Here is a 23,674-nt window from a genome sequence, read left to right as displayed (position 1 = left end):
ATCACACATAATCACCAACTTTTTTGTGTGTGGTGAGAACATTTAAGATCCACTCTCTGTATAAAATAAATAAGCTACAAGGATATATTGTACAGCACAAGGAATATAGCCAATATTTTATTATAAATTTAAATGAAGTATAATCTATAACATTTTTGAATCACCATGTTGTAGACTTGAAACTAATATGATATTGTAAACTAATATTGTACATCAACTATACCTCAACTAAATAAGTAAATTTTTAAAGCAACTTTTAAATATATAAAAGAGTACTGTTAGCAAAAATCATCATGCTGTACATTACATGTCCAGAACTTACTCATCTTACAACTGGAAGTTTGTACCCTTTGATGAACTCCTCTCTCCATTTCTCCTCTAATTTATTTTTTAATGGGCGTATATGTGAGACCTGGTTAAAAGGCTCACATGTATCTATTTAATACATAACAATGAGTGCTTACTATTTGCTAGGAATCAACCTAGGCATGATTCTATCTGTTATTTAACTTACTTTACCTCCCATATTGTATTGGTTTTCAAAATATTTACTGGCTTCCAAAATATCTTATGATTGCTTGCCTGTTTTTCTTTTTGAATATGGGTGATTTCTTCATTAATCTTCTTATTTAATTCCAATTCCTAAAAAAATCGAATAACTTTAAAGTTATGATAGAAAATTCTATAAATTCTACATTCAATTCAGTGCTTAACAAATTTGGCTGTGTCATGACCTATTATTACTCCAGAGCACCAACATTTGTTTACTGCTGGACTCTAGGTACTAAGTACCCAGTACACGCTGGTGCAAATTTGTAGATGTTAATGTTAAAAACAACAGAATTTCTCATCTCCAAAAGCTTTTCTGGAAACACCACTGTACCAGAAGATTACCTGATACCATATTAAGATGAAAATACAGTGATTATAGCCAAATTTTATTATCCTAAAGTCTTGTTTATGCCAAAAATTATCTAACAAATTTTTTAAAATTCATAAAATCTTTTTTTACTATGTATATTAACTCTATAAAGAAAGAACATTTTTGTATTATAATCCTAACTGTTTATATAATCTCATAAATTTTACAAAAATGTTAATTTTACAAACATGAATATATTTAGTTAAATACCATTTTGAGTCTTTCTTGAAGTTCTTGAAATTTTTGTTCTTTAATTGTTAAATTGATGTTTTCTTCTCCCATCTTATACTGTTGACATGTGACCTTGGTCTTTATCAAGTCTGAGGTTACTTTTTTTAGTTCCTTAACATAAGAAACATCAGAGAACTCAGTACACATATTTCATCAAAGCAAGGCACTTTTCTGATAGCCAAGGTGGGAATGCTATTTTGGCTATGGAACAGGCGAACACAATAACACAAAGATAGAATGCACTATCTCTGTTCTTAAAAACAATACACTACCTAAGTGAACTAACCATTCAAAAGTAGCGTGCTTTCACTGATGACTTACTCAACAAAAATCTTCTAATATACAAAAGATGATCAATTCCCAAGTTCATCAGCAGCTAATAGGAAAAATTTATGTAAGAAATAACTATAATATAATGTGATGAGTGCTATATTCCAGGAATGTGCAGAAATATAAACAATGAAACAGTTTGGTTGAGGGCATCAAGAAGCCATCAAAGGAAAGTGGAATTTGCACTGTAGCAGCAGCAGCGTCCACTGTAGTTAACGGTGATGGTACAAGCTGCAGTGTACAGTACTTAGTAATGGAAGCTGGTTTTATGCTGTGGTCCTAGATACTGCATAGTTTCCCTTGTTTCTGACCATTTTCCAAGTCTGAGATGACCAACATCCAAATTTCTTTGCTGAATCTCCTTACAATTAAGAATCTTGTTTAACATACTTCAATTTTTAAAAGATTATATTTAGTAACTGAATAAATAATAGTAATAAACAACTCTTTCGTAGAAAATGTTGGTTCATTAGGGAGGTGTGATTATAGCAAATTTTAATTTTCACTGCACTGTTTAATATTTTCTCTTTTTTTCTTAAACAAACATATTTTTCATGTATCAGTTTTAAAAGAGTATTTAAAGCTAAGGAAACAGGTACAACTAGTTATTAGTTAGAGGAAAGAAGATGACAAATGACTGAGTCCCAAAGAACTCCAACATTCATGGATTAAAGAAGCTGCTAGTATAGAAGGCTGAGAAATACAGTCAACTGAAGTAGGAGGAAAACCAAGAGAATATGGTATCAGGGAACCTGAGAAAGGAGCTGCAGAAAACAGGGGTGTCAATACCTCCAGGATTCCACATGTTACAGCCTCAGCCACCGAGAGGGAAATGTGCCTGATCACCTTTTAACCCTCAGTTCAAAATCCAGGAGAAAGGATTCATTGGTCTTAGTTCATATATCCCTTTTAGATATGCGCATTACATAAAATGACTGCTAAAGTAACCACATGGGTCAAAAGATAGGGCTTTATTCTCAGAAAAGCAGGTACACAAAATAATGTCTGGTACAAAGAGAATAACTGGCATGTACTGAGTAATAAAAAAGAAGTCTGAATAAAGGAGGTAGGCCTTTAAGAATGAGCAGTATACTGGCTGTCCTTATTTGTCCCTCCTGATTCACTCTCTACTCTTTGTCTGTGGCCTATGTGGCTGGTATCTGTGGATATAGCAAACAGGCTCCCTTCCCTCTGGCTTGGTTGGGTTCAATCTATGGGAGGCATCAGTAAATCAGTATGCTGGGGAGAGAAAGAGAGACTGAGGTACTTTCTGAGTTCCCTCCCTACATGACCACAAATCGGCAATAGCTCTGTACTTTTACCAAAAGTCACAGCTTCTGAATTGCAGCTTTCTTTTACAGCTTTACCTATAGCTTTCCCCAGGTTCCAGTACTGCTTCCTTCCCTTGCCACCTTCAGGTCTAGGCGGTGTAATCATTCCCCTACTTCTATCCCTTGTTGACTTCCATTAACTCTGCCCAAAACTTTGTAAATAGCTTCTCCATCAAACTTTTCTCAATTACCCATTCCGATGTGCCATCTGTTCCCTGCTTCAATCCTATTTAATAGAAGTAAATTGAGAGACGGCATTTCAAGTTGGGGTAGGGGATATGGAGCAGAGAAAAGACAAAAGACAGGAAAAAATTAAGAACTATGATAATGGCAACAAAGATTTTGGATTAAACAGAATGCAAGATGCTTGTTAGGAGGTAGTAGGAAACAATGCTGAACACGCAGAATGGGACTAGACCATGGAAATTCTGGAAAACAAAGAACACTGGGACTAAATCAACATGTTGTACATCTTACACTTACACAATGTTATATGTCAAGTATATCTCAATAAAGCTGGAAAAAGATTTTGAGACCTGATTTGGTGGACAAAAGAGAACTATGCAATCTATCATTCCTTCTACATATGCTAAGTATCTAGCATGTGTCAGGCACATAGAAGTAATATATTCAACTAGTACCTTAGTAAAGTTAGTCTGGAAAAAAAAGTGAATACAAATTGAGAAAGGAACACTTGCTAAGAGGCTATTTTATTAACCCATGCATGGGATGATGAATGTCTATACTATTGAAAAATGGAGAATGAAAAATATGAGACATTCTAAAGAAAGATATAATTGAACAGAAAAAAGGAAGTGAAGGAGAAAGGTAATTTCAAAGAGTCTAGGTTAATCTAGAAGAAATAAAAAACCATAAAATGTGAAAGAGAGATGCATGAAAATGGAAAGTAAATGAAAAGTCAGCTTCACTAATGAACGAGATGAAAAATCTATTAAAGACAACAAGAAATAAGGGATAGACAATGTTCTGAGATTGACTCTTAAGAAAGTCAAAAAGGACAAATTAAGCCTAAGTCATAGGCTGTTGCTGATCTAAAACAAAAATCCCTCATTCATTATTTTTCAAATTATAAAAGGTAACACATGATGAATTCCCTCAAATGAAGTTTCAAAGTATCAGTGATGGTTCACCTTCACAGGAAGCAAGATGGCTTTCTTTTTTCTTGGTTGGGAAGAATGAAGAAGCAATCCCTATTACAATAAGTTACAATATACTTACTGCTAGTCAATACACTTATTGAAGAAGATGAATACACATAAAATAAGATGACCTGCAGCCAGTTGAAAATATAGAACTGGAGATTAAAAGAAATGTGGGGCTGGAAATATAGATATGAAGTCATCTATATGAAGTGAATGACTGAATTGAGGAGTAGGAACTAATTGAAAAAAAGAATATGAAAAAAAGAAAAACAGACACCTTATGATAAAGCTTTGGAGGAATAGGGGGGAAAAAGAAGACAATCAGGGAGCCAGAGGAATTTATTTGCATCCAAAGACCCTTAAAAAATTAATACATTTTATATTTTAAACACCATGTGGAACAAAACACAATACTCTGTAATGGAAAACACAAATTGTCAGTATCAGGGTGCTTCAGTTATAATTATCAGAAAACCATACTTAAACCATTAAATAATAAGGAAATTTATTCCATAGCAAGTGGTAATTTAGGTAATACGTAGTAGCAACTCTGTCTTCCTGGAGCTTCTTCTAAAGAGTAAGAAAGTTTTTCTTTAAACCACCTCCTGCAGGCCAGAATTAGATCCCATGCTCCTTCCTGAACCAAATACTGGCATGAGGAATGGAAATGATATTGATTGGCTTAGAGACTGGCAGTATACTGATGTTGAGGAATTATCACAGTGTCCACTACAAGAAGAATTTCAACTAACATTGTAAAATTTATAGGTTGTTTAGACTCTTACTGACTACAAATAGTGTACAGCACAAAGTGAGGATAAATGAGGAATCTTTTTGACAAGCTGCTTGACATTCAGTAATTCATCTAACTGTCTTTGGGTTTTCAGTTTCCTTTCCAAAAAAGGAAGAGGTTGGATGCAGTTAATGGTTTTTAAATTGTGCTCTAATAGTCCTAGAGGGTCCATGGAGTCCCCCTGCAGCTGCTAAAAGAGCAGGAAGAGCCAGCACACATGGCTCCAGTGCCTCCGACCCTCCCTTCAGGCAGGTGTAGCTCTAGTTTATTTAATATTGAGCTTCCAAATCTTGAACAGAAGGTTCTGCTGTGCAAAGATAAAAACCAGTGGATTAGATGATCCCTATGCTTCCAAGAAATTGAGATGATCTGAAGATAAACAGCTGGGAGAGAACCAGTCATTGTAGAAACAGAATATAATTCAAGCATAAAGGCAGGAAGAGCAACTAATGAGTTAGAAGGAACATCAGACTTTCCTGATAAAAATTTAAAAGCAAATGAGGCTATTTTTCAGTTGTCTTAAAAGCCTCTACAAATAAATAACTCACCTATAGTTTTGGTGCAGAAAAACTTACTCCATCAAAAGTTGCCTTAATTTTAACCTAATTTCAGTTGCAAGTAACAATAACCTCATAAATAACAATAGCTTGTTAAACTTTCTGAAGTGCTTTTCCATTATATTTATTACACATATATAAAACACAGAAGGCAGGTATCATTAAACTCATACTGCAGATGAGAATACAAAGGGAAGAAAAAAGAAAAGCAACACTAGTATGGTCTGTGTCATGCACCTCCTTAGGATGACTCCAGTTGGAAGGTTTAGTTTTAAAGAAGAAGGTAAAGTGGTGAGTTAAGATAAACAGAGTAAGTAAGAAATGTTATGCAGAGAATTCTGTGTAGGCAGGACTAGGCCAATGGACTGGGTGACGTAATGGGGACTGAAAGACTAGAAGTTAAAAGAACAGAAAGGAGTGCGTAATGGTACAGATGATAGAAAAGGATGCTCTAGTTGGAGAATAGGAGGGCTGGATGAAAGAGCCCACAGGAAGCAGTGTTTAATGATGAGTTTCAAGGTAGGGACATAACTAGTCTATACACAGAGTCAAGGCATACAGGGAGCTGGTAGTTCCGGAGTATGAATATTAGCAATTTCTCCTTTTAATAAATATACCCTTTCTAATGGCGAATGAAGCAGAGAAGGAATTTATGTGAATAAATTGTTTATGCTGGTACTATTATCAGTAGAATGGCTGAGATCACAGGTTCTGGAGCCAAAGTTGTCTGGGTTCCAATCCTCTCTCTCTTTTCCTTGTTGTAACTTTAGGTAGCTTACTTAACTGCATTCGTCCTCAAGTTCCTCATCTGTAAAAGGGGGATCTGATTTTTTAAAAAACTAACAAAGTGCCTGGCATGTAATACTCCATGCGACAAGTGTCTGTTGCCCATCTACTATGTGCCAGGCATATTATATGTTATGCTATTATAACTACTGCAGTGAATTCAAGGGATACTGATTATTTTCTCTACTTTTAAAATAAAGTGTCTGAAGTCTTAATAGTGGTATGAATAACTAAGTATTCTTTATTTGAAAAGTTAAGATTCATTGTTTCATAACTTATAACAGTAAGAGTTTTCCTGCGGACTATGAGCTTTTCAAGGAAAGGTACCATGTTTCATACTTATTCCATAACACCTTAATACACTCAGGGATCTAAGAGGAAGTAAAAATGTTAATCAATATAAGAAGAAAAGAGTGATTTTAAAAAATGTGATTTACTCTTTGCCTAAAATAAGATTTGATGAAATCAAAGTTGATTTATTCAGAATAAAGTAAATGGCAATAAAAATACTTGGTGAGAGCAGTCAATGTTAGCCAAACAGACTACTGTTAATGACACAATAGTTCATAGTCAATTTGTAAGACTGCATAGAAAGTGGTAAGTATAAGCATAGTGCTGAGAGTTTAATCACTGATGGAATCAGATCACTTCCTCTGATCAAGGTAACAACCACAGCCCTGCAGAACACTATGTTACAGACGGATGCTCCTTGTCTAAATGTCAACAGACCAGTACAATTTTATTATTGATAATAGAAAAATAAACCTTAGTAGGTGGTGAGTCACTAGCATTATGTTAACTTTGAAAGAACACCATATTTGGGGGCTAGAAAATAACCTTGACCGTCTTAATCCTCACCCTAAATTTATGAGATTAAAGTGGGTTAATTCTGCATTATAAATTCAGATCCATGAATAGTCTAGAAAACAATTACAGAAATAAGACAGTATAATAAAGCATTATTTTAGTTCATCAGCCAGATTCTCTGACTTTGAACAAACTTGCTGAATAAAAGAATTTATCAAAATAGCCACCCTGGATAAATATTCAAAAACATGAGATGATAGCTAAATTGACTACGGATACTGAAGAATACAAAAGTAAAGCTAGTCATTTTAGCAATTAATTTAACTTTTTAAAGATTTAGATTAATTCAAAGGAAAAATATGTTAGAGAACCTCAAAGTTTTAATCTCAACTCAGATTTACAAGATGTTTGACTAATATTTATATTGTCACTCCATATTTAGTCAAACATCACCTGAGTAACAAAAAGAAATATTTTATTCTAAGTTGATTTTTTAAAAGACACCAATCATATAAAGTTTAAAACAATGTACATATTTCTTTACACATAGCATTTTAAAACCCTGCTTTCAAGCTCCTTGAAAATGAAAAGAAAACTTGCAATAATTTTTTTGAATTTTAAACTTTTTAATATTGGGTTTTCCTTAAGCAAGATACACTTGTATGAAGTGAATAACTTAGAAAGTAAATTATGGGGGGTGGGTGGTATAGCTCAGTAGTAGAGCACATACTTGGTGTGCATGAGGTCCTGAGTTCAATAACAGTGCCTCCATTAAGGGGAAAAAAAGAGTAAATTATCAGATGGCTTGTTTTATACTAGTGACCTGTTCTAGGTTCCCTACAATGATCTACTGATAAACATACAATTAAACTGAAGTATATGGCTAAAATTCATATTCATATAAAGTGGCTTACAATTCTCTGAATTAATAAAGGAAGATTGGTTTTCTTTAAGTTTTTTCTTCTGTCAAGGTTACAAAACTCAACAAACTTCTATGTCTTTCTACATTCCTCAACAACTGAAAACATGGAGCTGTTGTAATCATCTAAGTTTTATAGAAGATACTCTAAAACTCATCAATTCCTAATATAATAATTGTTATGAAACAACAGGGAAGTGGGAAGGAGGTGAGAAAGGGTGAAAACTCAGTATGTGGCTGACAAAAGTAAAAACTAATCAATTTTTATGTCTTTCTTTTTCTCTTACATATTAATTACTCAATCTTAAGAGCATATTAAATTAAAATCAGAGACCTCCATGAAATGATTTTCCACTGAAAATATACTTTTGATTTTATAACCTTTACAGCTTTTAAATATCCTGAACTTTTAGTACACTGTCTGTTTTCTAACCATTTTTTCAAAGCTGTTAGTGCAGCAAATAAACAGCACATGCTTTGATCTCATTAAATTACAACCTATAGTTCCTAGAGTCATAAATATCGTGCCCTTTTCTCCTTTACCCCTCATCTTCTGGTATGAGGTAGTCTGCTAAATATCACTATCTCCTTGAGTGCTCTGACGTTTACTCAGACAAACAGCAGAGGTTATGAATGCTGCTCACAGATACTATCGGGAAATTTTTCATGATTGCCATAATGGTGAACCCAGCATTCAGAACTGTAATACCTAGTTTTATCTAACAACTAAGTTCGGTCTGTTTAGCTTTGCACCACGCACACAAAAAAGAATTCCATCTTATCATAAACCAATAACTTAACTGCTCTGGACAAAATCATAGGACAGTATAAAAGAAAAAAATTATCTTTGAGAAAATTGATGATTAAATGTTTTAAATGAGTGCTATAAAGCAATGTTGCTAGGCTTGATCAGCCTCTGAAAAAGAAAATCAAAACAGAAAAAAACTTTTCTTAAACTTAAAAATCAAGACTACATACCAAAAAATACAAAACTATGATACTCAGAATGTCTGAAATATTAAAAATTGTCTATTAAAATATATTCATAAATTCTTACCCTTTCAGCTACTAGAACTTGGAAGCCTCAAAGGTAATAATATTCTCTTGCTTTACCCTTCTACACAAACTCTCTTCCGAGAACTATTTGGCAGCGTGGTTACTGACTACAAAGCATTTGAGAGGGACAGAGGCCACCACTGTATGGCACATCAGTACATTTAGGCAACCCTGGCCAAGGCTGCAAGACCTGGGGAAAGGGGGCAAGTGTGCTCATGAGCAACACTGCTCCACTTGTACACAGAGAATGTTTTTACTCTTTTCACATAAATCCACCAAAGGAATCTCTCCATGGATTTACATGAGCCTTGTCTCCATCTATGAGTCAGTCTTACACTACACATTAGAAATACAGTAGTGTATTATGTTACAATGAAACACTTGTCTTTAACGAAAAAACAATTTAGTAGGGAAATTTATGGGGTATAATATTTTCATAACAATGCAAAAACTAATTGAAAAAGGCATATGACTATTTTAACATAATCACCAAATTAATGATTTAACCACTCAAGACACTGAGAAAAATATTAAACAAAAAATAAACCAAACAGGTATCACTGAAAATGTGCTTATTCACAACTAGTCAGTATTAGTTATTTATATTTGCCTTTAAAGCTTATACTGATAAAAATGAATAGTCCATTTGACAATTCTCTGATTTGAGACTACTAACAAAATTTTCAAATTACAGTCTTTTCTCTTTATATGAAGAGAGTCGTCTTTAATATTCTGAAATGTGACTGAAAAGAAACATTCTCTACATATAAACAGTCCTCTTAGGTAGTTTGCCAGATAGGCATAAGACTTTTAAGGGCTAGAGACATAGGCTTATTACTATTCTAATATTCTGTACTGAGCTACCTGTATGCTCTTAATTTCTGATCCTTCGGGTATAAGAATAGAGTCCAGGGAATATAAAACCAATTTATTGGCAGTTATAAGAACAAAGATCTAGATATAACAGTGTTATAAATATTAATGGTCTTTAAACTGTGGCTTAGCATTTAGAAGTCACATCACTCTTTAGCCCAAGTGGTCCTGCTTTCCTTGAAATTGTGCTAAAAGAGAAAGTGGTAAAAATTTCCTGTTTTCTTGAATTATGCATTAAAGTATAAGTCATTCATCTGGTAGCACAAAACACTCTCTTCAAAACTTAAGCCTGTGTCTCTATAAATAAATTATTTTAGTAATTTTTTTTTTTTGGTAAAATTATAGCTAAATGCAAAAACAGAGGGTCTTTTGGTTTCTGGTCCAGCATGTAAGAAGCTTAGTTAGAAGTTTCCACTTCATCCTAACACAAGGAAAAAGCTGAACAAGCTGAAAATCAACACCTCCTCTTAAATCTGCTGGAGAAATGAGGTCATAAGGCAAACTGCTGCCTCAAAAACTAGACAGATGGACAGGTGAATACTGAGAATCATAAACAAAAGCCTCCACAGGAACTAGTACCAGGGTAGGAAAAACTGAACTCAGACTAATTCTCAGAAGCCCAGTGTGGTCAACTCTGGGGGTTAAAAAAAATTCAGAGGGACACAAGTCATGCAGGCCCTCACACTTTTGTAAAATTTTACCTCCAGGTCCTCTCACAGTGAATATCACAGAAAAATTCCTTCTAGCAGGAGGAAAAGGAGAGGAAAAGGAACCATTTTGAAATACACCAACTCATTCTATTCTTATCAGCAAGTCCTGCCCTCAGGAAAGACTATTTGAGCAAAGCCTAAACTACCTGAAGGAAAGGTGATACCCAACTCCAGCCCCCTCCAACCATCCAGCACCACACAGGGAAGGGAGCGGGGACTGAGGAGCACTGGTGTGTGGTGAAGGTCACAGTCCAGGGGTAACAGGCTCATCTAATCCTAAGACACCCCCACCCCCACCACTACATTACTATAGGCCTATTTACTGTAGTTCCTTTCACCCAGCATACCATGTCTGCCTTCCAACAAAAAAATTAAAAGGCATACCAAAAGGCAAAAGACACAGTTTGAAGAGATTGAACAAGCCCCAGAACCAGAGTGAGATATGGCAGGGATATTAGGATTATCAGACCCTGAATTTTAATATACTAAAGGCTTTAATGCAAAAAACAAACAAACTAACAAAACAGACAAAACATGGGAGAATAGATGGATAATGTAAGTAGAGAGATGAAAACTCTAAAAAAGTCAAAACAAAATGCTATAGATCAGAAACACTGCAACCGAAATGAAGAATGCCTTTGATAGGCTTAATAGTTAGACTGGTCAAGGCTAAGGAAATCATCTCTGAGTTTGAGGATGTATGTGACAGTAGAAATTCCAAAACTGAAAAAAAGAGAAAAAAACTAAAAAGAGCACAAGAGAATATCCACCAATTGCAAGTCACCTAGTGTAACATATGCTAGTATTTAGGATATGCATAATGGGAGTACCAGAAGGAGCAGAAAAAAAGGAAAAGCAGCAATATTTGAAGCAGTGATGACTGAGACTTTCCCCAAGTTAATGTGACACCAAACCTCAACCCAAGAAGCTCAGAGAACACCAAGAGGAAAAAGTGACCAAAAAAATCATATCCAGCCATCTCTTATTCAAACTTCAGAAAATCAAAGATAAATTTAATATCTTGAAAGAAGCCAGAGGAGAAAAAAATCTTACCTATAGAGAAGCAAAGATAAGAATTATATCTGACTTCACAGAAACCATCCAAGCAAAAAGTAGTGAGGTGAAATATTTAAAGTATTGAAAGAAAAAAATCCTCAGCCTAAAATTTTGTATCTTCCGAAACTATCCTTCAAAAGTGAAGGAGAAATGAAGACTTTTTCAGACAAGCAAAAATCAAGAGAATTTGACTGATAGTGCTAACTACAAATGTGCAGTCAACAGTAAGTCAGAAGATATGAGAGCACTGATGCAATCCATATAGGCAAGCCTTACAGAAGAGAAGGGTAAGTCTGGGTCTGGTGGGACAAATGGAAGATATTTTGCACACCAATAAATTAAATAATTACAAAGTAAGTGTAATTTAATTAATAAATATTTAAATGACACTCAATAAATGTTGTTTCAAAGCATCTATTGAGCGTCAGTAAGGACAGACACTTAATTCTCTCAGGTATAAAGAGGTGGTCCAAAGTGGTATTATTTCAGTTGGGGCTTTGAAAGATTAGGCAAAGGAAACAGAACAGGACTTGCCTGCTTCTCCTTCCTCTCGTACCACTCTCCTCTTGTATCAGTGGCACTAATGAGATTAACATATAGTGAATGCTTATCACTGCTATTCATGACACCATAAAAATGCATGTCACTGGTCACACATCAAAGAAATAACATTTTGAATGGGTTAGAACAAATTCATTCATTGCTTTATCAAAATCATAACTCAAAGTTTATGAAGCTGTATTTAAAACATTTTATTTATCTTTATACAAAAAACTACCCAACTTTTCTAGTATTGTTTCATAAAATTATTTTAGACTAATTTTTATATAATGCAATAATCAATCATACCTTCTTTAAACTGCATATTTCAGATTCTTGCTTTTTATTGACAGCTGAAAGTCTTTTGTTTACCTGTATTGCTTCCTGTACTGCAACATGAAAGACACTTAGTAAAATATTGTATTCAATGAACATTTTAAGGAAAATATTAACATGGATGAGGAAAATAGCTTCAATGCAATGTATATAATTATTACTGAGTTTGATATTAATTAACTGCCATTTACTATTGCCAGTTTCAGGCTAAGTTCAACTTATTCATTATAAATAAGTCCATTTAAATATTTCCTATTAAATATATAAGTTTAAATAAGAAAGCACCTACCATTTTGTTCTAACTTTTCATGACTCTCTTTTACCAATCCAAATTGACCTGTTATTGTGGCATAGTATTTCTCAACTTCATTCAGTTGCTTCTGATGATCTTCTTTAGCCAGAAGATGTAACTGGAGTTTTTGTTCCTATTTTGAAGAGTTATTTTAAATGTTATACATATATAAAATATACAAACATAGTACACATATTTACTAATCGTATATAAAAAATTATTGTTTTTTAATATCTGTTGTTGTTAGCATAAATATGTCATGAAAAAGTACTCTCTGAGTACACCGCACGCAGGAAATGTTTGTTAGGACACATATCTAAGTCTAGGTAAAATTAAAGCATTTTTCCCCCCATAACAAAACAGTCACTTAAGGTTTTATTTCCCTTGTTTAAAATTTCTTTTTCAAAGTCAACTGGTTATTCACAGGAAAGTTAACTAGTTCAGTCCAGTACTAAGCAAAGTGGGAGGAATATTATTAAAGCAATACTCTTGATAATTTGGGAAATACATTTTTTCCCTCTAAATTTGCTGGCATAATTATATTGTACATTATCAAAACTTGGGTAATTTTTCCGAGATTAATTTTAATGAATATAGTACCTTCTCACTGCATTAAAAAATGGAATCATGAGAACAATATCAATCAGTGACAGGGAGGCAATATAGTACAGTAAAAAGTTTCCTTTAGCTGGGAGACAAAATTGGTAAAAACTGGACCCTATATATAATATAATATCGGCCTTCACTTTTCAGCTAAAGGAACTTGTTTTACTATACTTAGAAAAATTACTTAAACTTTTTTAAAAGAAATATTATGTTAACAGAATCAGTAACATTTTTCAAAGGTTTTGATCTTGACTTGGCATTAGCAGAATCACTGGTTGGTTTCACAACTTTCATTCATTTCTGCCACATGCTTCAGTTTCTACTGAGAGGTAATAAAGTGTAGGCCATCAACTGGTACAGAGTAATTATCTTCTGAATGAATTGTTGTTGTCCATAGAGTTCCAACAGTGGTGATCTGTTAGATTTTCCTGGCCAGCTTCTATTTCCTTTACCCAACAGTAACACAATTTCAAGTACTTACTTGAAATACTTCTTCACTACAATCTAGTAGGACTAAAATTCAGGGGTCCTACTCTTCCCTAGTTAACTGTAGGGCATATTACCCAAAATAAACCAACTGATTTCTACTTTCTTAGAATTTGAATCTTGAGTAGAAGAGACTATAAAACCAAAAAAGTTCAGTGGTGATCCTATCTAGACTGATATGAGACCTCTGTCCTGGGTTCCTATATTCTGCTGCACAGACCCTGGAATTTCCCTGGTCCTTGTTTACTTTCAAAACCATCGACTCTCTGATGGATTGTGAGTGCCTTCACTACATTTCCTTTTGCATAAGTTAACCAGAGCCATTTTGTACTGCTTAACACCAAAGTACAGGCGGTATAGTAGAGTGGTCAAAAGCTAGTCTGCCTATGTTTAAATCTTGCCTCTGTAATTTAATTGCTTTGTGACCTTGGGGAAATTATCTATCCTGCCTTTAAGACAGAGATTATAACGGTATCTCCCTCATAGGGTTGTTGCAAGGATAAGATGAAATTAATACACATAGAGCACTAAGAACAGAACCAGTCACATAATAAGTACAATATAATGTTTCGTTATTATTATTCCTTAAATGATAAAAGTGCCTTCAATAGCTTAATTTTCATCTGGAATAAGAATAGCCCTCTCTAATATTAATAAGGAACACACATTACAATTTAAGTTGTACTTAACTATATTAACTAGGCAAATCTGGTGATAATCTTCACTTTTTCAAAGATATCTTTTAATGATTTTAAGCAAAGTGATAATTTCATTGGCAACAGTTATGAAAGGTCAGTTGAAACTTTCTCCTGTGCTTTCTATAGGTTTTTCAAATTCACCACTTAGCCATTTGCATGTGTGCAGCAGTTATAAATTCAAACAAGTTGACAAATATACTTATTCCCTGAGATCTTTTGCCTACCTGGGTAGTCACTATTATCAGTAACTAAACAATGACCAACAAAGACCCATATTCTGTTCCTCTAAAATACCACTTAATTGTCTAATCTAGAGAATTTATTCCTTTCAGCAGATGTGTAGAAATCTAATACAATTTCACTGAAAATTGGTCCAAAGATATTTTTTTCAATTCAAGAAATTATTTCCATTTTTCAATTCAAATCAATTTTTATACAGCCTTTATGAGAAAATTGTCTACTACATACTAATACATATTAATATTGTCAATGCTTACAAAGGTTAACTTATCCTGATAACTGAAAATACAGCAAAGACCAAAGTGAGTTCATAGGTATTCTCTACATAGAGCTCTATACACATTGGAGTAGTTTGTGAATACTCTATTCCAACATCCTTTACTAGAAGCCAAAGTTGAATTCAATTAAAATGCAGTTTCATTTGTTTGCATAACACAATTTTGATTTTCAAATACATTAGCCTATTCAGTGGCCATGATAAATGCTACAAAGACGTTTAAATCGCATGGGCACCTATAGCTCATTAGCTCATACAGGCCTATACAGGACTGTTCATATATGAACCTAGTTGGCTGCCCTGATTTAGTTTTGACAATGAGATGAAGAGGGCCGTTGTCAAGTTTGCCATTAATTACATAACTGTCAGCAAATAGTTTAAATTCTTTGGGAAGCAACAACAAAAAGCAGATTGGTAACACCTGCCTGAGAAACCTAAGAACATTATAAAGAATAATACAAATAAATTGATGGTGTTATCATAACTTTAACATTACAAGCCAAACCATAATAAAGATTATTTCATTGAAATGAGTAAGAAATAGCTAAGTATATAGTGTTTTTGTTCTTTTTACCTCTGTGGATTGGTTTAAGCTATTTTATCTTTTACACAATTTTACTACTAAATGCAAAGACTTTGTCCACAAGCAAATAATGTCAGGATTCATTGCTTTCCAAATATGTATGTACCTCACTTTAAACAAACTTAATCTTGGAAAATCAAGATAAGAGGAAGACAGCATATGCATAATTATGAGTGTGTGTGGGGGGGGTCTAAAAGTTTACTTTAAAAGCCTCTTGAGGCATTTAAAATACAAATAATTTAAAAATGACATTTACACACAACTTTTTAGAGTTATATTTACTAATAAAAGGCATAGCTGCTCATTTCCCCTCTTTCTTATTTCCTTATAGAGACTGATTTGAAAACTTTTGGAGATAAAACTAATTTCCTTTAAAACAATTTGTTCATTACAAGTAAATTTTAGAGAAAAAGATCAAAACTCAAAAACAAGCTTCATATGTTTTTCATTTCTATTTTTGCAATTTGCCTTTCAATTTCTGTGATATGAACCCAAAATAAATTAATGGGTTATAGAACTCACTTTCTAAAAAACCTATGGCATCTTTCTTAAGATACTTTCACTTTTTTAGTCACAATATAAGATATACACTACTTAAAAAACTAAAGTTACACATACTTTGTATGTACAGATGTACATAATATCTATAATCATGAAGATTATTCCCAGACAAGCCTTCAGTCTAAAAATATTCTACTCTGAAAGAAAATATGAAGTAATTCCAAATCTGATCAAAGCTTTCAATACTGAAACTTTGTTTTAATTTAATAAAGAAAAATTTTTTAAAAAGAAAAAGAAAAAAGAAAAAGAAATCCTTCTTACAAGTTTTTTCTTTAGAGGAAAGTGATATACAAAAATGAAATAAAATATAACTAAGAGATGGTTGGATAAGTTTTTACTTTGCTCATTAAGCTCTATTAGCTCTACTCAGTCACACAACACAGTCACCTATAATCATGAGAAAACAACAGGAAAGATTTTCATCAATGACCAAATCAGTTAATTTAATGTTCTAAAGTTGTTTTTTTTTAAATATTTTGTTACACTGTTTTTATTGGTAATGATCAGTGTAATCATTTGTTCAAGAGAAGGTTTGGGTACTTTTAGAGATAGGTGAATATTTCCATTCATAATTGTATTAATTTATCTAGAGACATTCTACCACCTCTACATGAAAATCACCTAACTGAATTTCCACAAGACAGAAATTTACTAGTAGTTAAGATCTTGCCTATAGGAGATCATGAACTTCTTTTAAAATGTCTTAATACTATTTTTTAAATTATTTCTTTTGGGACACTTTATCAATTGCTCCTGCTTTGACACAAATCTTGTTCCTGTCCTGCACACAGAGTCAAATAATGTAAAAGAAGAATGTGCTGATTTGAATAAAATTAACTGAACTACTTACTTAATACTGCATAGTACTTTTGAATACAGAAAAGGTCACCTGAATTATATAAGAGTAATGCAAAAAAAAATATATAAAAATGTTCAGAAAAAAGATTATTTTAGACTTTTATACCAATCATCTAAAATACATGTAATATGCTGCCAGAATGGGCATAAAATATTATGCACATAGCAATATATAACATTATTTTAATACAAAGTGATTTATTTAATGCTTTGAACTGTCAGAAAAAATATAGTAACTATAACTCAAAAATCATTTCAGTAGGTTCTTAAGACACTTAATTCACAGTAACAAAATGCTCAAAAGTGACCAAAAATTATCATTAGTATACTGCATGTTTCCATTTTTTTAAATTATAAGTATCTATCTGATGAAATTTTAAAGTGGAATAAAATAACACATTTTTATGTTGCCTTTGATCTTTAACTTGTAGCCTTATCTCCCAGGTCAGAGGGTACATTATTCAATTTCACTATATTTTGTGTAAAACCACTGTAGCGTTGAAGATGACTTTCAGTACAAATGTCATGGTACTTAAAGCTAAACCAGAATCTAGTTTTTCAGCTCCTTAATTAAAATCATAGTTTAAAGTAGTCTGATAATGTTATCTTTAGTCTTTCCAGTTGAACAGCAACAGAATTTTCACATCTTTTATTCAATCAAGCCTAGCAATCTTTCCATGGCTCTTTTATTTTCCAACACACCAAAACAATTCAAGAGGCAAAATACTTACTTTATATTTATGTATTCAATGTCATAAGGAGTGATCTTTCATTCCCTACTCCTCATAGATATAAAATATATATATATAAACCTTACTCAAAAATTAATTTTACTAGCCTTACAGTCTGTTCCAAAGAAGGAAGAATGAACTAGTGTAAACCCACCCAAGAAGCCCTCTGAAGATACAAAGTGGATATGGGAGAATTTTGTTCAATCAAAAATACAGAGAAAAAGAATTCTGAATCAAATAGGGATATAAAGAGAGATATCAAACTAAATATTTCATAAAATGCTATGCTGTAAAAATGAAGATATTAATTGTAATATACCATAGAAAGAAGGATGCACAACAAATAAACACGGGCTGAACAGTAAAGGAGGAGAACCACATCCCCAGTGTGGTATTCAAATGCTACTTCATATTTCTTCAATTGTTTAGGCTATAAGTAACAACTAAATGTTTACATAAACACCTAGAAAAGACATCATTAAAGTAAGAGTTTTCAGAGTTTTATTTTTACTCCTTTGTGGTTTGATTTTGGCGTAAGACCTCTACCAATAACTGGGAACTGTGTTAAATTTATTTTATAATATATAAACACTATGTTAGCTAGAAATAAATTTGTGAAGTAAGTTCATTTAAGCTATGTCTGAAATTGTAATTCAACCCTTTAAAGGGGATATTAATATCCAGTTTCAACTTTTTTTAACTATAAACGTCACATTAATATTGCCAAAAATACTGTGCACATTATGTACTAATCTGGGGTGGTTAGGTATGTATTTTGAAATCTCCTTACCATTTCACTTACTTTCTTCTGTAAAGAATATTTAGAAACCTTGAAAAAACAAGGGGAAAAATCTCATTAAAATTCTTCAGTTATTTCCTACAAATTCCTCCTGATATTAAAATTGCATATTATAAAAAGTGGCATTTATCTTCTATGCACTATTTTTTCCAGTAACATTTTTTTCAAAATGTTATTTACCATTAACTTTCTTCCTTATCAAAAATAATATATTCATTTACTTATTCAACACATGTTTACGGAGCACCTACTATATGCCAGCCACTTCCCTAGGATCCTGGGATACAACAGTAAACAAAACAAAGTCCCTACCTTAACAAGCCTTCTGTCTACTGGCGGTGGTGGCAGACATACAATAAAATATAAGTAAAAGTACAGAAGTTAGAGAGTGACAACCACTATCAAGACAAATAAAGCAAAAGGGATACCAAGAACACTCCAGGAGAGTTTGCTACTTAATTGCTACTTAATTTCTTCTTTGAAGAAAATTTGATAAAATAGAAAAGCACAGGGAAAAAACACTGTTTTAAACAAATCATCTCACAATGCAGAAATAACAATCATTAATACAGTGGTACTTCCAGATAGTTTTCTATGGATTTATACTTTAAAAGAGAGCCAGTGGGGGTAGAATAGTAATATATGTACTATTTTGTAAACTATTTTCACTTAATATATAGCAAATACTTCTCTATTACAAATTAATCCACAATGCAAGTTTTTAATGGCTACAGATTATTCCACTGTTTAACTTTATACCAAAGTTTATCAAATGACTCTCATTTTTATAGATATACCCAGCTTTCAGTTTTACCGAAGTATTCTGAAATAAACGTGCTGTACCAAGAAAACTCTGTAGTTACTCTTTTTAGCAGGATAAATTCCAAGAAGCAGAACTCCTAAGATTTGTTCATTTTTATAGACTTTTAACAATTCTTATTATACACATAGACCTCTAAACGGTGGCCCAAGCTAAACTCTAACTAGCCATGTATGAGTGCAAATTTGCTTAAACCCATCAAATATTGGTTAAAATTTAAGCAAAAATTCAGTAATTACTTCACATTTCCTATGAAAATTTTTTAGCATACTGCCTTGAACAAGCTGATAATTTTATTTCATTTTGGTTGAATGGGTTCTGTGTGATTCATTTCTTCAACAAAAATGCCGAATGCTTACTGTAAGTAAAGCACTGATGTAGACATTGGGGATACAGTATTGGACCAAAAACTTCTGTACAGCTTAAATTCTGGGGAATGTAAATAATAAGCAATATAAATAAGTTAAAGTAGTCTATTCGATATTGATAAGTGCTTAAAGAAAAATAAATCATGTAAAGGGATTACATAGGATGACCAGGAAAGTCCTTTCTGAGACAGCACCTTCTGAATAAAGATTTGATAGAAAGTAAGGAAGAGTATTCCAGCAGGCTTGGAGCTGTAAGGTGGGAAAATGTCTGGGGTATTCAAAGAACAGCAAGGAAGCCAATGTGGCTGGAAGGCTTCAGTAAGCAAGGAGAAGCACAAATTGAGTTCAGAGAAGAGCAGGAGAAAGAGGCAGGGGAGGGCCAAATTTTGTAGGTCTTGTAGTGTATGATAAAGACTTACACTGAATAAGACAGGAAGCCACTGAAGAGTTCCAAGCACACACGTGGCACAGCCTGACTTCCTTTTTAAAAGGATCACTCTATTATGTTAACACTGAAGGAGAACAGGAAAAACACTTAATAAACTACTGCGATTCAGATAGAAGAGGATGATGAAAGAGAACTGGTGTTAGTAATGGATGTAGTAAGAAGTGGTTGGATTCTGGACATACTCTGAGGGAAAAGCTGAAAAAATTTTGCAGTAGGAAGAAGGGAGCCGTAATTAACAAAAAAAGAAAAGATAAGTTAGTTTTCAGGAGGCAGAGATTTTAGGAACTTGGTTTTGAACAGGTCAAATCTGAGAAGACTGTTAAGACACCTGACAGTCAACGCAGGCTGGATTTGGGGCTGGAGATATACATTTGGAAGCTCTCTACATGTAGATCCCATTTTAAAGAAATGAGACTGGATGAGATCAGAGTATTTTTTAAGACATACAGAGAAAAAAAAAAAAGTAAAAGGATAGAGGTCATCTAGAAAAATAAGGGGGAAAAAAGAGACAAAATTTAGAAGACTTTCAATCTAATCCTGAATTTATTATCTGCTACTGTGATGGTTAACATGTCAACCTGGGCCAGCGGTGCCCAGATTCAATATTATTTCTGAGTGTGTCTGTGAGGGCTTTTCTAGGTGAGATCAGCATCTGAAGCAGTGGACTCAGTAAAGCAGATTACCTTCCCATAATGTGGGTGGGCCTCATATAATCTGTTGAGGACCTGAGTAGAACAAAAGGCAGAGAAGCAGGATGAATTCACCCTATTTTCTACCCGTCTGCCTGACTGAGCTAAACACTGATCTTCATCTGCCCTTGGACTGAGATTTGCACCATGGATTCTCCTGTTTCTTAGACCTTGAGACTCAGACTGGAATTAAATCTCCACCTTTCCAAGTCTGCAGCTTGCAGACAGCAGATCATGGCAGTTCTCTGCCTCCACAATTGTGTGACTGTGTGAGCCAACTCCTCACAATAGATAGATAAACATATATATATATATCCTGCATTTCTCTTCCTCCCTACCTCTTTCCCTCCCTCCCTCCCTCTCTCTCTCTCTCTCCCCCTCCTTCTCTCTCTCTCTCTCTATATATATATACATCCTATTAATTCTGTTTCACTGGTGAACCCTCACTGATACAGCTACCATGAACCACTAAAATTGATACACATAGAGCAAATTTACCAAATTCTTTCAGGTCACTGTTTTTCAAATATTAATATCCCTGCATTTTATTCTTTCTGAACCATTATTCACAGCTCTATTTTGTCAATACCTCTAGAGCACTGCCCAACTTCGTCATTTTAATATTTCCTTTTAAAATAAAAGATGAAGCAAAAATCCTACTAATTTGAAATTCAAGGCTCTCAGGAAAAAGTACTAAATCATGTAATATATGATATATGAATTTTTGTCAGCTTCACTTTGCTAGATTACATGTTTAATGGTGTTTTACTGACATAATGCTAAAATACCAAATTACTTTTCAAGCAATACTAAGTTACTTTACCTGTAATGCCTTTAATGTTTCCTTCAATCCTTCTATTTCTTTCTCTTTTATTTCTGTAGCAAGTTGATATTTTCCCTTTAAGTAAAAAATATACTTCAGGACTTCACAAAAGTAAATGACATTATTAATGGGGAAAACTTAAGAGCTGAAAAACCAAAATCTCTAAACCTAATACTTCATAGACTTTAAACTTGTATCTGTACTACAACTTACATTTCTAATGATTTCAAAATATCATAATATTACAGTAAGGTCTATGTAAGAGTACAAATACCATGAAAAGGAAAATCTCATTGTAACAATAAGTCATTTTATCAGTAGAGCATTCCTGAGAACTTACAGACACTATATAATTATTTAATTCACATAGCTAAAATAAATATATTCTAATAGAGACACAAGTACATTTGTCTTATAAATATGAGTATGAAAAAAATTTTAAAACAAAGTCTTTTGCCAAACATAACTATAAATTATTAATATTATAAATGGCATGTCCTTTGACATAATAAAAAATGTATTAACTATTAAATAGATAGAGAAAATATTCAATACCAGATGAAGTTCTAAAATTGTTCATTTATGTATTCTTTTCCAGTTGATCGGCATGCAAGTACAAATCATCTTATTGTTTTTTAAAGAGGTAATTTCATTGAAAAGACACTAAAAATATATTATACTTAATAGAAGCATTGCAGTAAAGTAGAAAGAGCATGAATTTAAGGGTTGAAGAGATCTGGGTTCCAGTCCCAACTTTACCACTTCAAAACGAGAGCTTCAGCTTCAGCAAGTCATTTAAATCTTACTAGGCCTCAGTATTCTCAACTGTAAAAATAATAAGAGCTCCAGTAACTTTATTATCTCATGCCCTTTCTGTTTCTAAGATTTGAAGAAATTAACAGCCTCCATTTGTTTATTATTTATCATTACAATTGATAATTAAATTATTTAACTATGCTTGAAATTGTTAAAAAAATTAATACATACCTTTTCTTCTTCCAAGGCACACATCTTCACTTGGAACTGATAAAGAATTTTAAAAATTAAAAAATAGGTAAGTAAAATGCTACCAGTGATTTACACCAGTTAGCGAGACTATAGAAATGTTCTACATGTCTATATTGTTTGCACTTAATACAGTGTGATTATGCTATTTTTCCATTGAGAAAATAAACAATAAAAGATAAAAAAGGGGAAAAAAACACCAGTCACCAAAGGAAATGAACAATTCAGTCACATGATAAGAGCGCCAGTCATCCTTGAAAATTTAGTCTTTCCCTCCCAATTTTTTTCCTTAAATGTTTCAATATTTTGCTGTCTACTCATAAATAATAACATGCAACATTTTCTGAAGGCATACGTTTATGAAATTGATATCATTTATATTTGCATTGACAGTATTTTCTGACATTTTATAAAAATGCATGTGGCAGTCTACTACACAAAGACATTTTAAAACAGAAAAACTAAAGTGAACTTGCCAAAGGAAGCTAGTTAAATAGTCCAAGCAACACAAGGATACAAGGCAAAGGTGTCAAGAAATAAACTTTTTCTATGGAATTTCTCCATTTCATTTTCAATATTACTCACTTACATTCAAGTGAGTAATTTTACATTACATTTTTTAAAGAAAAGAAGAAACAAACAACATATTAAAAAAAAAAAAAAAAGCTGGGGGGAAGAAGCCAACAGCACTTTCTCCTCTCTCCTTCAGATACCTGGATGTTCTTATCTTGCCCAGAGTCCCTTGCGGTAATAGAGACATAGAATTGCTCTCTCCTAAAGAATACTATGCTGTACATTTGGCTTCTGCTTCTTTACCCTTCAATTAAAACTCCCATAACCGAGGTAAAGCCAATTTTAGACTACAGGAAGAAGTTATCACCTACTTATACAAATCCAAACTACAGTATAAATCGCCAATAACCTTAATCCACTAGTGATTTAAGTTATATAGGTTTATCTCTTTTTACGCATTCCTTTCT

The 23,674-nt window shown here is 33.1% G+C and overlaps 1 protein-coding gene across 1 annotated transcript in view; it reads right to left on the bottom strand.

Annotated features, from left to right (window-relative positions):
• The window catches only part of CCDC73 (coiled-coil domain containing 73), a 77,251-nt gene that overhangs the window by 26,680 nt on the left and 26,897 nt on the right, over positions 1 to 23,674 (bottom strand). Inside the window, exons 4-10 of the mRNA XM_064492471.1 lie at positions 22,677 to 22,712; positions 21,690 to 21,764; positions 18,533 to 18,571; positions 12,700 to 12,835; positions 12,384 to 12,463; positions 1,133 to 1,264; positions 583 to 642 (exon numbers count right to left, since the gene is read on the bottom strand). Of these exons, the coding sequence (XP_064348541.1) occupies positions 583 to 642; positions 1,133 to 1,264; positions 12,384 to 12,463; positions 12,700 to 12,835; positions 18,533 to 18,571; positions 21,690 to 21,764; positions 22,677 to 22,712 (558 nt within the window). The remainder of the gene's footprint in view (positions 1 to 582; positions 643 to 1,132; positions 1,265 to 12,383; positions 12,464 to 12,699; positions 12,836 to 18,532; positions 18,572 to 21,689; positions 21,765 to 22,676; positions 22,713 to 23,674) is intronic.

This window comes from Camelus dromedarius, chromosome 12 (genome assembly GCF_036321535.1).
Source record: "Camelus dromedarius isolate mCamDro1 chromosome 12, mCamDro1.pat, whole genome shotgun sequence".
NCBI lineage: Eukaryota > Metazoa > Chordata > Mammalia > Artiodactyla > Camelidae > Camelus > Camelus dromedarius.
The sequence above is the reverse complement of the archived record's forward strand: the minus strand, read 5'-3'. Positions and strand labels throughout refer to the sequence as shown.